This window comes from Python bivittatus, unplaced genomic scaffold, assembly GCF_059951505.1.
Source record: "Python bivittatus isolate LINGU-HERP-01145 unplaced genomic scaffold, Pbiv_v1 ctg000220_np1212, whole genome shotgun sequence".
In the NCBI taxonomy this organism is placed as follows: domain Eukaryota; kingdom Metazoa; phylum Chordata; class Lepidosauria; order Squamata; family Pythonidae; genus Python; species Python bivittatus.
In genome coordinates this window covers 8,968,281-8,982,953 of record NW_028277048.1, presented here as the reverse complement: position 1 = coordinate 8,982,953, position 14,673 = coordinate 8,968,281, and the positions used below count along the sequence as shown (strand labels likewise).

Below are 14,673 nucleotides of genomic sequence, written 5' to 3'. Positions count from 1 at the left end.
TTTGCACTAAGGTGGCTCTTTGTGCTCCAGTAATACTTCCTTCTGGAAATGCTAGTTTTGAGTTCTTGCTCTGAGACTCATTGTCTGTATGGCCTGCAAGGAAAAGTCCCTCCACATACTCTTGGCCAGGAGCTATTTTAGGGGTTTCATTGACCTGCCTTTATCATCTTCCATCTGACTGGCTTGAATGAAATACACAACAGCAGAATTTGTTCTTCACCATTAACTTTCCTCGCCCTAATATGCTTCCTTTGCTTTGTGAGGAGTAGGCCTTCGAGTAAAGTTGATGAGTTGAGATCGTGACATCTTGGATCTGTGCATTTAATGTTTCAGCCCTGCCCTCCTGAAATATTCTATCCCTTTCAGGTCTGTTGTGGCCGCTACATTAATCAACATATGCTGGATCACAATAAGGAATCTGGGCACCCGCTGGTGCTTAGCTTTGCAGATCTCTCTGCCTGGTGCTATGGCTGCCAAGCCTACATCCATCACCCAGTGAGTTGTAACTGTGGTTTTCTTCTTCTTCTTTTTTTTTTTTTCCACCCTGCCTATGACCTCACTAGGGGCTGCTCCTTCAGCTGAGAAAAACTAAACTTGCAGATTGAGCTGCACCTCTGAAGGTCCATATGAGAGAAATGAAACACCTTCTTCTTCCATTGGCCTTTGAGACTGTCAGTTGCACAGAGGTCATCATATTTTATTGCATGTGGGAAGCACAGGAAAGAATTACAGAGCATGATTTAGGGGAGCCTTTTGAACTGATTACAACACCAGGAAGTCCAACTGGTTGTCATCCAATAGATCTGGAGCATCAGGGAGGAGTGTCTTTAGGAAAGCCTCCTTGGTGTTTTGAGAGCCAGAGCTTTGGTCAGCATATCTAGGATGCTCATCAGGTGACTCCCTACTTGGCAGACAGTGTCCATCATGCTGCACTAGGTTTGCAAAGTGGTCCAACCACACATCTGGCAGATTTTTCAGCTTCCCTCCAGCTTTGTACTTTTGAGACATGTTGGGCTATAAATCCCATCATTCTCAGCCAGTGCATCAGCAGAACACTTGATTAGGAAGCCTTTTGCTTTTTAGATTGATAGTCATTTTAAGAGCATTGAACTTTTTATTTATTTATTTTAATTAAATAAATATTTAATTAAATTTATATGCCGTCCATCTCCCCCAGAGGTTGACTCTGGGCAGCATACAATTAAAAACCAAGACAATAAAAACAATGAAAATATAAATACCCCCCAATTAAAATCACAAGTAACAAAACTGTAAAGCAGTATACAATTCAAGAAGATGGGGGAAGCAGTATCAATCATCCCAGCAGCCAGTTCCAGCGATGCAAGCCCCCATCAGGCCCCCAGGCCATCTGGCATAGCTATGTTTTTACACCTTTTCGGAAGGCCAGGAGTATGGGGGCAGCCTGCACCTCAGCTGGCAAGCTGTTCCACAGGGTGGGGGCCATGGCAGAAAAGGTCCTCTTCCTAGACCCCACCAGCCGAAATTCCTTGACTGGCAGGGTCTGCGACATGCCCCTTCTGCCGGATCGAGTGGGGCGGGCAGATATAATGGGGGCGAGACGGCTCCTCAGATAACCTGGTCCTGTGCCATGAAGGACTTTAAAGGTGATAACCAACACCTTGAACTGGACCTGGAAGCAAACCGGCAACCAATGCAGCTCGCGTAACAGAGGTGTTATATGTGCTGCCCTAGGGACGTTCAAGATTGCACCACTGCATTTTGTGCCAGCTGTAGCTTCCAAATACTCTGTAAGGGTAGCCCCATGTAGAGCGGATTGCAGTAATCCAAACTGGAGGTGACCAGAGCATCAGTGACTGCACAGAGGACCTCCTGATCCAGGAAGGGGCATAACTGATGCACAACACAAAGTTGTGTGAAGGCCCTCCTAGCCAAACTGCCACCTGCTCTTTGAACAAGAGTCGTGAGTCTAGGAGGACCCCCAGATTACGCACCGGGTCTGTCTGGGGTAGTGCAACCCCATCAAGAACCAAAGATGATAAACTCCTAGATCTTGAGGCTCCCCGTACCCACAGCCACTCCGTCTTACCAGGGTTCAGTTGAAGCCTGTTGTCCCCATCCAGGCACCGCGAAAGGGTAGAACTTGGACTAGGAGTAGGGAGACTAGTCCACTCTCAGCTGCAGAAGCTCACTGGGGGACTTTGGGCTAGTCTTTTAGGTCAGCCTATCTCCCAGTCAAATAAAAGGCAGTGTCCCCCTACCACCTTTACACAAGTAGCAAAGCAACTTCTCTTCTTGTAAGAAAGAGTGTTAAATAAATGGCTGGTGTGGAATGGATTTCCTTCTACTGGTAACGGTGTCATTTATTTCCTGGGGTAAAATACACAGTTATGTTGGAGGAAGGATGGGTACAAACTGAACACAGCTGAGTTAAACTTCTGTGTGCCAACAAATTCATAGTGCTAAGGGCCAAATAACATGGGACATAGCATAGGCTTTTGTTTATCTTGGTGTAAGAGTCAGAATTTAAGTGTTGTATGCTGCCCGGAGTCACTTTTTTGTGAGATGGGCAGCCATACAAATTAGATAGATAGATAGATAGATAGATAGATAGATAGATAGATAGATAGATAGATAGATAGATAGATAGATAGATAGATAGATAGATAGATATGCAAGAATGGCTGCTATGGAAGGAGGGAATAAATCTCTGGCTACTGTAATCCAAGGGAAAAATTCCTTCTGGACATTGTGTTGGGGCGGAAGGAGGAAATGGAAAGCAGTAGTTCTGAACTGCATAGTTTTGATGAGTGTTCCTTCTGGCGGAAGCATGTAAAGCAAGCTGCTTGCAGTTGTCCCTTGGCTTGATGTATGGAGCAAGGTTGAATTGGGAGGGTAACGTTAGAACAGGTTTTGAACTCAAGTCTAGTAACTTTCTTGGGACCGATATATGAAATAAGTAATAATAAAAAATAATTGAAATATAATAGCTCCTCTGTGTGAATTCAGCACTCTCACCAATGCACAGCTCTATCTCTCAGCTTCCATTTTACCAATGGTATGACTGTTATATTAGGGTTAGGGTTAAATTAGTCTCAGTACAGGTAGTCCTCAACTTACAACTATTAGTTTAGTGACTGTTCGAAGTTACGACAGTGCTAAAAAGGTGACTTACGACCAGTCCTCACACTTATGCCCATCACAGCATCCCCATGGTCATGTGATCAAAATTCAGGCACTTGGCAACCAGCAGCTCAGCATCCCGGGGTCATACAATTGCCATCTGCAACCTTCTCAGCTGGTTTCTAACAAGCAAAATCAGTGGGGAACTCTGTGATTCGCGTAATGACTGCGGCAAAAAAGGTTGTAAAATCGGGTGCTGTCAAATGACACCTCACCTCAGGGCTACCTATAAAGGAAAAAACACAGGGTAGATGGCCAAATCCAATTACTGATGATCAGTGTGAGTTTCTTTTTCTTCAGGTCCTTCTTGAAGCCAAGTGCCAGGCCCACAAGCTGAAGTTTGGAGTGGACATGCACCTGCCTTCCTAAGGTGACTTTGTTCAGAGGGAAGTCCTAAGACTGAATGCAGCACAATCAACCATCATTTGACCTCACTGAAGTGAATCCGAGGCTTAAAGGGCTCTTGTGCCAAAAATAGCCAGCAATCATCAATTGCAATGCCACCAGCAGCCACCAATCAAGCACCAGCACCCTCACTGCTTCCGCTAGAACAAAGAACGTCCTTCTGGTCCATTCCATGAAGGGGAAGAATCACATGTTAGTGCGTTAAGGATATCTTTGCTTCCGATCAGAAGTACTTCACTTTCTTCCATGCTGAAGAAACTCCAGTGCCAATTTTCTTTTTACTAAAGGGGCAAGGGGCTCACTTTTCGAGTGTCTGATTGTGCAAGACTGCATTTCCCTTCATATTACTGTATATTCCTCTAAATCATCTCTCCTCCATGTTATAGTGATTTTTTTGCTCAGTTGGAAAAAGCCTATGTTGATTTTAAAGTAATGTGCAGGGCATTGGAGTGAATGAGAGAAAGGGTGTTTCCCTTGAGATTAGAGTAGGATGTGACAAGCGGTCAGTCCAGACGTTGGTCTAGCCTTGTTAAGAATCTACATTATAATTTTAAGACTGAGTTCACATTTTGGACTTCAGACCGTGTATATGCATGTATAGGTAAAAGCAAGAAAGGGAAACAGCAGTTTCCACATGAAGCAAGTTGACCTGAGCCATGACAGCAAAACCACTGTTTATGTTGAATCATGACGCTCCTAGAAAGTTGTTATTTGAATTACCATGGCAAGCACTGTGTTTATGCGCACGTTGTTTTCTGCAGATAAAAATGAGAATGAGCCTGCTGCAAAAGGGAATGTGAGAATTGGGCCTTGATTGCTGTATTGGAAATAAGTTGGTGCAGTTGGCTTGTTAAGCAAGGAGCAGGATGGCCTTCCCTAGGGGTGAGTTTCTGTCCTTGGCAAATGACTGGGGAAGCATGCATTGGACTCCCTGGCCACTTCCAAAGTTGCAAGGTGGCAGAGCTAGGGGGTGGAGTGGTTTAGGTCTGCAGTATGAAAGCCTTAAAGCTTCTCTTCTATCAAGCTAAAAAGTGGTCAGGAGGAAAAGCTTTAAACTGGTAAAATAAGACGGCACACCCAGCCTTTAAATAAGGGTGGCCAATGTGGTGCTGTTTAGTTTATAGCTCCCGTCATCCTTAGCTAATTAAGTTAGCTAGGATTGATGGCATGTCCAAAACATCAAGACAGGACCAATTTGCTTCATGCTCTGAAAGCTGATGGAGGAAAAGGATACGTGTTGAAAAGAGTTAATGGGGGAGGGTGGCAAGAAGAAAAGATGGCTGGGAAGGGCTCACTGTGTGTGTGAAAGAAGCTCATCATCTTCCACTTGAGGGTGCATCATTTTCCAGGGCCGGCCCTGGTGGATTTGTGGGGAGGGGGATGTATGGCTATTATAAGGTTGATCTGAAGATGGAGAGAGGGTTGATACTGAAACTTGAGAATTTAGTTGGATTGTAGCCTCCACTGAAAAAAAAATGTTTGCGTATGTTTCTCTGCCTGATTTGTAATCTTTGTAATTCAAATAAAGTGCTCCTGCTTGGAATTGCTGTACGTGGGTGTAACTTAGGGGGATCTCAGCGGAGAGAGGTGCAGTGTTAAGCTTTTGGGGGTGAGACCGATCTGTCTCCATCCCAGGATTCGGCTCAGCTTGCGGGCTGCCATGCTGAGTTTATAGTGTCCTCACTTTCTGCCAGTACCTACTTCTTCACAATTTCCTATAATATGTATAAATTTGGAAAAGTATGATACTGTATGCCCAATGATGAGAGTCTACGTGGTATATTGGTAAAGGTGCTGGACAAGGAGTAGGGAAATCCAGGTTCTAGTCTTCCCTTAGGCATAGAAATTACTTGAGTGATTTTGGGCCAGTTACCTCCTCTCAGCCCTGATCCGCATCAGACTCTGCAACAAGTTGGCTGATAAACAAAACCCCTTGGTCACATCATGCATTGATAACTTTGCTGTAAGACCTAGGAGAGCATGGCGCAAAAACTAGCAGGCTCTGCAACTTTGAGGGACAAATGCTAAGAAAAACAACAGCAACCACATGATGGATCCGTAGGTCATTTGGGAAGCATCAGTCCCTTTCCCTGCATCTTCTTCCCTTTCTTTCTGGCATATACTGCTAGGCTATCCATTGCGTCTGTTTGCAGGATCCAGCGTTGGAAACCTGGACCAGTTTGCATCTCTGTGTTGCTTTGCCTTTACTTCTGCTTCTAGCCCATTGGAAAGATTCGGGAGAGCAAACCTAATTCCTCTGCTTCCTTCTCCCTATCTGGCAAATACTGAACTGCTCAAAACAGCTATGCGATGCCACTAGAAAATATACAGGTCCCAGAAAACTTCCTATGGAAAAAGACTGGAATAATATATAAGCCATGGGGACATTTCCTGATTATCAGAGTAGGATGCAAAGGAGGGGGGGAAAATAGCCTTGAGTTTGTGATGTTCTGTAGCATTGCCTTGGATTGGGATTAGAAAGCCTATGGGCAGGCTATATGTAGAGTTCTGGTAAGTAATCACTAATTCAGTGTACCAATTCAGCATTCAGTATAAATTAAAGCACAGTAGAAGAAAAATACATGGCCCTAACTATTTGGCATATTTACTAAGATACCGAAGACACATGGGGCCTTTTTCTCATGCCCTGATCCGTGAATAGTATTTTAACCTCTTTATTTCAGGAAACAACATTGTTCTTTTGATTCTTAATAGCTGTTCTGTATAAATGCATGCATACGTGTTTGTGTGCATATACGCAGAAGGTAGAAATGCCATGCTGAGTTAATGGGGACTAAGGTTCACAGGAGGAGCAGTGTAGTCCTCTACATGTCAGCTTGAAAGCAACTCCCAGAGAATTCAGTGGGACTTCCTTTTTGGCAAGTACGGTAGAATTGTCATGCAACAAACTAGAAGGCCTAAAGATACAAAACACATTTTCAGACGCATCCAACTTTAAGGAGCTGCAGTTCAATTTACATGTTACAAGTGGGAATCACTTTAGCAGTGTTGATTCAATTTAGTTTCAAGCTAAAAACAGTAGTGTCACATCTGTCAACAGGCAGAATTCCCAAGGTTACAGCCAATGCTATTGGATGCCCGACATGTATTTCAGCTTTATTTTGCCCTTTACCCAGCATTTCATTTTCTTTTGTTCTTCTCCTTTTTTTTTTCTTCTTGCCTCCTCCTCCTCCTCCTCCTCCTCCTCCTCCCTGTGTTCTTCTCTTCACTCTGCTCAGTTGCTGTAGCACACACAGCTCCTGTTTCCTTGAGAAAACACAGTAAGGGCATCTCAGATGCTGGTGGGCTGAGCAATATGGCATCTGAAGTCTGTGCCTACAAGCAGCCCTAGTCCCTACTGGTCTCTTTGGAGGGAGAGGTTTGTTCCCATGATAGAGGTAATTTTCTTGAATTCAGCAAACCTCGCGTTTTCCCTGAACGTGTATGTTTCTCAGGGGCCTTGTTTGTGCCCCTGTTCTGCTGACACTTACCAGTCACTAGAGGGAGTAGAGTTCATATTCGTTGTATAGAGAGCTTTAAAGTGTTCCAAGCATTTCTCGGTACAGCAATGTGTTCAAGAATCCTCTAAGGTATTTAAGAGCTATCATAATCGTCTTCATCATCTCTACATTGCAAATGAAAGTGGCAGAGAAAGGTGCTACCTACCTCATCGCCTCTGAATTCCTGGCAGAAGAAAGTTGCAAGGTAGAATAGCACCTAGTCTTTAGGTGTAGTTCTCACTGCAGTGGGTGAATCTATACTGGCGTGTGTGTATGTGTGTGTGTGTGTGTGTGTGTGTGTTGGCAGAAGGCTCGGCTGGCTGAATGCTCTTTCATAGCAGGGCAGCGGATGGCTGAGCTGCGACCCATCTCCCTTATTCCTTCTGCGTGTGACGTTGTATCACACGAGCTGCCGCGTGAGTATGAAGTGGTATAGTCCAGGCAAGGGTAATCACCGCTTCAGCAAGCCAACATGCCATACAGCAGTTCTGGATGATCAATGGGCTGCATCGATAACCAAGGACTTGTCTATTTTATTCAAAGGCGTTTGCTGCCTCCTGCTGGAAGCTCTAATCCCTTCCCTGGCATTTGCCTGCCTGGTGTGGCTAAGGGAAAGGGGGCACTGTTTCTGCCCTCCACCCCCACCCAAGTCTCCTTCCTCTTTCCTTCGTCTCCTCTCCCTGTTCTCCTAAGCCAGGGCATGATTTAGCAGTGGGCAGCTGGTGAACCTCTGCACCCATCCTCTTGCGTGGAAGATGAACCGGGCAGCAGATGCTCTGAGCCCAGTCCTGCTCCTTCTTCCCAGCAGCTCTTGCTCAGGGAGACGGAAGGAGAGGAAAGGGCAAGGCCAGTGGGCGCTTGGCCAGGTGGCTGCTTCTATCTCCAGGGCAGGAGAAGTAAGAAGCAGGCTAGAGAGTGATGAGGTTGGGAGGGAAGAGAAACCAACTCCCTTCCCCCTCTCTCAGCACCCTGCAAAAGAAGGAAGCCAATCTTGAGAAGGAGAGAATGTAGCATCGCCTCCCCCCTCCCCCCTTCTTCCATCACCATCAGCAGAGGAGTGCTGCGACTGCAGAGCAAAAGAGCTTAGCGATCCTCACCCCAGGAGATCCCTGCAAGGAATGGGGGACTCTCCTGACAGCTTCTACGGGTGGAGAACCTGAACAACTCGGTGGAGAAGTGGAGCTGCTGGAGCAGAGGTCTGCTGGGTTTTTCCCAGAGGAGGAGGAGCTGAGCAGAGGAGAGGAGAGGAGAGTGGCCAGAGGAGGGGTGCATCAACTGGCTTCGGGAGTGAAGGCTTGTAGGCTTTGGCTCCCTGGAGAGGGAAAGAAAAGCGCTTCTTGGGGAAGGACACTTGCAGCAGGCCCTCAAAGGAGACGCAGACCATGTTGGCAGCCCGAGAAGCAGCGGCCCTCTATCAGACCGATTTTGTGCGCAATGCCAGGGCGGTGGGTGCTCTCTGGGCTGGCTGTAGCCTCTGCTTTGGCATCTTGGAGGTGGTGGTGCTTATCCAGCCAGCATGGGTGCAGACAGCCCCCCTCACCTACCAGCTGCCAGTCTCCGGAGCCCTCTCTGACCCCAGTGTGAGCGCCGTGGGCTCCTTCGGCCTCTACCAAGTCTGCACGGAGCAGGATGGGGTCCTCCAGTGCGAGGGGTCTTTGGTCACCCTAACCCCCATCCCATCTTTCAAAGCAGCTGCTGTCTTTGTCCTGATGGCCCTGGTGTTGGTGATGGGCAGTGTGGCCTCCCTGGGTCTTTTCTGGGTCTGCAGTGCAGGGACTGTCTACAAGGTGTGTGCCTGGCAGCAGCTTTCAGCAGGTGAGAGAATCCAGGTTGGGCTGTCATTTTTGAAAACACAATGTATAAAAGGAAGAAACTTGGAAGGGGGTGGGGTGGGAGTGGGGTGGGGGAAGAGTTTGCAAAATGAGATGCTACCGAGGCTCAGGTCCAACACAAGCCATGCTGTATGCTTGACAGTTGAATTTGGAAGACAAACCACAAAGTTTGGTCTCTTGACAAGGATAGGAATAGCCAAACCAAGACACGACCACGCAGGCTTCATTCAGAATAGTTGGGAATGTTTAGAAGCAGGGGTTATGTTTCCCTTCCACCAGTGTCCCTGAGTATGCTGATTGTTCTTCACTTGCTGCAATGAGAGAAAATGGTTCTTTACCACTGAGTGAGCCTGTATGTCCTTCACCATCAGGGATCCTATCTCCATCAAGCTAGATTGCAAACCTGACCTTTCTCCTTAGAGGACCTTCTTCTGGTTTTATCAGCAATAGCAGCATTAAGAGTGAAAGAAGTTCCAGTGACCAGTCTTTGGAGTTAGCAAAGTCAGAGAAAGCAGAATATAATCCATGGGCAGGACATAATGTTTTTTTAAGAAAGCAAAAGTCAGTTCTGCATCCAGGTAACCCAGACACCATTCTAAACAAGCTAAGCTCTGAAACCGGTGTGAACTGTGCAAATGTACATAATTTTATTTCTGTGTGATGTATTCACTTTTTTTGTGCGGTGTATCCTGATTTTTTTTTTTTTTAGTAATAGGGAAGGATGTGGAAACATGCAGGGCTTGTTTGCACTTTTAGGTTTTAGCAGTCATCGCCCACATATTGTCGAGCATCTCTTGTGGCATTAAAGGTGCCGGCTTGGTTTAGAAATGAGTGCTGACCTTGGGAAGTTGAATTATGGGCTCAGTACATGCAGCCCTGAGTGAACAGAGTGCTCCTCTGCAGGTCTCATCCATTTCAATTAGGGTAGGGTAGGAGAAGTTCTTGGCGGACAGTGTCATTTATTAATTAGCAGGAGGATAGTGCCATAGATGTCCATCTGAAATGCCAAAACGTATTGGGTCACAGTCAGACTGATCAGACTGAAAAGCAACCAGTTCTCTCTCTCCACTGGCTTCAGAATTGTGAGCCCTTTGGACACAGCACCCTCCATAGACCTCTTTAACCTGGAAATGCTGGGATAGAGAATTCCACAGACTGAAGCCAATCTTCCTGCATTTTCTGTGGGGAACAAAAACTTTCTGGTGATCTCAGAGCACTTGTAAATGGCCAGTTTTGTTACCTTTCAAATGCGACCTTGGAAGAGAAGATAGGAGGTCTATCTGGATAAGGTCATGCAGTAATTCAGATTCAAAGGGGAAAAGGTACTTCAGAGCGCATGGAGGCATGCTAGTAGCACTTTTGGCATCTCCATAAACCAGGGTTTTCAAACTGTCAGTAACAGCTCCCTACAGGATCACAAGAAAATTTGAGGGGCTTGTGCACACCAAGCAGGAGCACCACTGAAACATGTTCCCACTGTGCCTATACAAGGCAACAGCAAAGTTGGACTTCTCTATTTCATTTCAAATATCGGTCCAAGATAAATGTGGAATGAAACGCAAGAATGTCTCTTTCAAAAATAAAATCCAGATTTCAGGAATTATGCCAAACCTTGTTCAAAATACGGTTGTAAATATGATGGGGGTGCTATTTATTTGCAATAAAAAGCTTTTATTTTATAAAATTGCAAAGTTCTATCATAGTTTTCACAGAGAGCTTAAAATCCAATCATTAAAATAAATGGTACGTTTCTTTTCTGCACAACCCAAAATCCAATGAAATAATTTGTTGTATTTGTGGCAGTGGTGATATCACACCAATTCATTTACAATTTCTAGGCGTCACAGCACTGCAAAGTTAGAGGATCCCTGCTTTCAACCAACCTGTTTTTTTTTTCTGGGATTCTACTGAAAAGAGCAGGTACCCAGTCCTGGGAAAAGATGCAACTGCTGGGAAAAGTTGCAAGCATCCTCTTGTGCTCCAAAATACCTTTTAACCTTCAAATCTGAAGGGTTACACAGCCCTAGTAATGGATGTACAAGTAGTCCTAGCGACTGCCTCGTTTAGCAACCATTTGCAGTTACTACGGTGATGAAGAAGTAACTCTGCAACCAATCACAGGTCTGTAAAGCAAAGGAAAGCTGAAGTAAGATCTTTAGCACAGTTGCAGTTTCACTCAGCAGACACTTCACTTAACGACCAAGTTGCCAGTCCCAATTGTGGTCACTAAACGAGGACAATCTGAATATATCTGAGGGTCATTTACTCTTCTGCCAACATATTTGTTAAAGCAGCAGGAGACAATCAGCCAAATATGAAGCTGCTCCGGTTACCCTGACAGCAGCCATATTTAGTGGTATTTCGCCTGGTTTTGGCTAGGCCAGGTTGGGGGAGAGGTGGACAATGTATAAAATAAAATAGAAATCTGTAGTATCCTAATGGGGTCAGAGCCATAATGGATGCAGGTTGGGGGGAGATTTATTCTGCCACCTCCCCTTTCCCTATGCCTATGGGTGGAAGGTGAGCATCCCAAAGAGGCAGAGTTTGAGACCTATTTTTGCAGGGCTGTTTTACACTCCCACCTCTGGGGTCAGTGCAGAAGCAGGGAGAGAAGAGTAACCCTAATGGAAGCCTCTTTCTCATGTTTGGTCTCCATGGCTGACTGGGGGGGGGGGGGGTCCCTTGAGTGGAAACCAACTTTCTCCTTCTCCAGCGCTGTGTTTTCATGTTTGCCTAATGCACTCCTTCTTTTCTTGACCTACTTAAGCATGTCCTGTGAACAGAGCCCCGAGGAGAAGGACATCAAGGCTGGGAAAAGTCAGCGGCTTTGCCTTCTACAGCACGTGCCTGTATGGGAGCCAGGACTCCATTAATTCTGTCTCTGTCCCCCCTCCCTCTTTGTCTGCCCATCTCTCTGTCTCACAGCGACTTGCCAGGCCCTTGGCTGCCTGGTCTTCCCAGACGGCTGGGGAGCGCCAGAGGTGAGGGCTCTTTGTGGGCCCCAGGCCAGGAGCTACACCCTGGGCACCTGCTCGATCCACTGGGCCTTTACTCTCGCCTTGCTGGGCATCGCTGATGCGCTGGTTCTGGCCACCCTCGCCTTTGTGCTGGGAAACAGGCAGGATGCTCTCTTGCCTGCGGGCTACACACCACCCCGAGAGGGAAGAGGTAAGCATCGGCACATCCTGTGCCCCCCGTCTTGGTAACCAGTGGAGCCAATGGAGGCTTCCGCAAAGCCCAGCTGCTCGAGGGGCCGGACTGTCAGCCACGTGAGCTGTTGCTTAGTTACGGGCAATGAGACACCCAGATGCAACTGGGATTGGAACTGGCCCTGCCACTGGTTTTCTGATCATGACCGAAGTGCATTCTTTCTACATCTTCAAAGCATCCCTCCCTTTCTCTCACACGTGCAGAATGCTAAAAATACCCATTTGTTCCCAAAGAATACAAACTCTGCACAGAGATTCCCTAAAAAACGGAGAGCTGCAAATCTGGGTCTTCTGCAATTTCTGCTAGTCTTCGGAAGAGATACCAAAATATTCTGCTCTTGTGCCCAAATGGTTTGGGCAGGGATTTGTCTCACCTACCACCCTTTTGGCTTCGATGGGATGCCTAAACTAACTTGTTCAGGGTGGGCATGTATTAGCCTTGATTTGTGAGGTATGTTAGGGCTAATAGAGCTGGGCTGAAAAAATCCAGATTTGATAGAATCATTTGATCAAAACAAAGAATTTGAGTTTTCTGCCTGATGTCACTGATCTTCTGCAGCCCAGATATGATCATCCTAGGTATTGTTTATCTCCAAAGCTGACATCAACAGGTTAGTGAAGCTTACTCAAACATATATGCATACAACTGTATACCATTTAGGGCTTGTTTGAATGATAAGCAGTTGGGAAATTCACATACACACAAACACCCAGCTGCTGGTCTTGAATCTTCCATTTTGCCACATGTCAGGACAGTTATAGGAAATTATTGACCTCTTTGATTAGAGAAATGACACAATCTACTTTTTTGCTCACTGGAAACCCCTTATAGACTTTTTGCGTGAAACAGAAAAAAATGAATTTTTGATTTATAGTTTTGAATATTTAAAAAAAACTAGAAAAAAGAGTTATGTTGTAACTATAGAGTAAGAGGTAAATTTACACTTATAACTGCTGTTGATAGATAGATAGATAGATAGATAGATAGATAGATAGATAGATAGATAGATAGATAGATAGATAGCTTTTTTATCCCTTTATTATTTTTTATAAACAGCTCAAGGCCTCAAACATACCTAATACTCCTTCCTCCTCCTATTTTCCCCACAACAATCCTGAGAGGTGAGTTGGGCTGAGAGAGAGAGGCTGGCCCAGAGTCACCCAGCCGGCTTTCATGCCTAAGGCTGGACTAGAATTCACCGTCTCCTGCTTTCTAGCCTGGTGCCTTCACCTCTAGACCAAACTGGCTCATATTGTTAATTTCCTTTCTTTTTTTCTTTTTTCTGTACTTTTGGTTTTGTCTTTTTCTTTTTCTTCTCTCTTTTCTTTATTCTATATTAGTTTCAGTTAGCTTTTATCTTTATTTTTACAATTTTTAATTATTATAAATTATATATTATATAATATATATTACAGGACAATTATAGGACATTATAGGAAATTATAGGATTATAGGACAATTATAGGAAATTAAAATGGCTCCATTTTGTTCTCATTTAAAACGTTGCTGCTGTGTCTACCAAAAAAGACCTATTAAGGTTAGAGAACATGATGTTGGCATCCCTCAGGTGTGCGGAGTGCCCTGCTCACAAGGTCGGATGTGGGAAGCTCACATGACTGACAGACTGGTGTGTAATGCTTCAAAGTGCCAGAAAAACACCTTACACTGCAAGGTTAATTATAATTCAAGCATGATGACAGTTAAAGTCAGTGCATCTGGGGGACCCTCGGTTGGAGAGTGCTGGTTTAACGTTTGCCTGTAAACCCAGAAACGTCAGAAGAGACCTCAAGACAGATAAAACTGCAACTCCCAGGTTTTCAATATTCCCTTTCCTCTTCAACATAATACATTTTGAAAGGTGCGCACTCGCGCAAGCGCGCACACGCACACACACACACAAAGGGGCCAAGGGGGAGGACAAAACATCACGCCCGGCACATTTTTTAAAGAAGTGTAATTACATTCAGAAAACACATTCCAGGAAATGAATGAAGCACTTGTGCCTGGCTGGTTGCTTGCCCACCATTTTCTGCCCCACAAGTGTCCACCATGCTTGAAACAGACTTTTTTAATGCTACCTTAGGGGGAGTGAGTGGAGAAGCTGGACTTTGCTTCAAGAACCCAAATGTCTTGGGCATCACAGATTTTAGAAAGTATCTTATAATTTCCCCCTTTTCTGCTTGTGGTATGTGCCTAGGTGTGACCTCAGCGCTGACTCCAGATTGATTCCAACCAGCAGACATTCTTCAGAGGTGGATACATCATGCTTTTGCTGTACCCATGGCAATAAATTTTAGAAAACGATAGTATAATGGTGTCGTATTAGTATCTTCCATGAATTTTTGAAAATGTTTGCAAAACCTTTTTTCTCATTCAGGGATGGAAAACCAGAGGCTCACAGGCAATGTATGGCCTCCTAATACTATTTTTTTGCAGTTCTCCAAATGTCACACAGCCAAAATTTGGCAACAAATAATAAATTACAGCAGGAAACGACAGTAGGTCAACCCATCAACAGGTTTAAACTTTAGTATTTAAAATAATCCCCAAGCTCCCCCCCACCC

General features: G+C 45.2%; 2 protein-coding genes across 5 annotated transcripts in view; both read left to right on the top strand.

The window, feature by feature from the left end:
- The window catches only part of HDAC6 (histone deacetylase 6), a 35,042-nt gene extending 30,987 nt beyond the window's left edge, over nucleotides 1-4,055 (top strand). For all 4 annotated transcript variants that reach the window (XM_088137819.1, XM_025176847.2, XM_088137818.1 and 1 more), the window contains 2 exons: nucleotides 367-495; nucleotides 3,463-4,055. In XM_088137819.1, the coding sequence (XP_087993945.1) occupies nucleotides 367-495; nucleotides 3,463-3,531 (198 nt within the window). In that variant the 3' untranslated portion in view covers nucleotides 3,532-4,055. The remainder of the gene's footprint in view (nucleotides 1-366; nucleotides 496-3,462) is intronic.
- Nucleotides 4,056-8,426: 4,371 nt separating this feature from the next.
- On the top strand, nucleotides 8,427-14,574 carry LOC103064666 (LHFPL tetraspan subfamily member 5 protein-like). Its single transcript, XM_007422226.2, has 3 exons — nucleotides 8,427-8,882; nucleotides 11,825-12,067; nucleotides 14,307-14,574. Exons 1-3 carry the CDS (start codon nucleotides 8,450-8,452, stop codon nucleotides 14,333-14,335), a joined length of 705 nt encoding a protein of 234 aa, XP_007422288.2. The 5' UTR covers nucleotides 8,427-8,449; the 3' UTR covers nucleotides 14,336-14,574.
- Nucleotides 14,575-14,673: the final 99 nt, after the last annotated feature.

What these genes read in the sequence shown, in the direction of transcription:
- LOC103064666 (XM_007422226.2), top strand. Translation starts at nt 8,450, where the DNA reads ATGTTGGCAGCCCGAGAAGCAGCGGCCCTCTATCAGACCGATTTTGTG. An exon ending in CTGGCAGCAGCTTTCAGCAG is followed by an intron (nt 8,883 to 11,824) that starts GTGAGAGAATCC and finishes TCTGTCTCACAG; the next exon opens with CGACTTGCCAGGCCCTTGGC. An exon ending in ACCACCCCGAGAGGGAAGAG is followed by an intron (nt 12,068 to 14,306) that starts GTAAGCATCGGC and finishes GTATGTGCCTAG; the next exon opens with GTGTGACCTCAGCGCTGACT.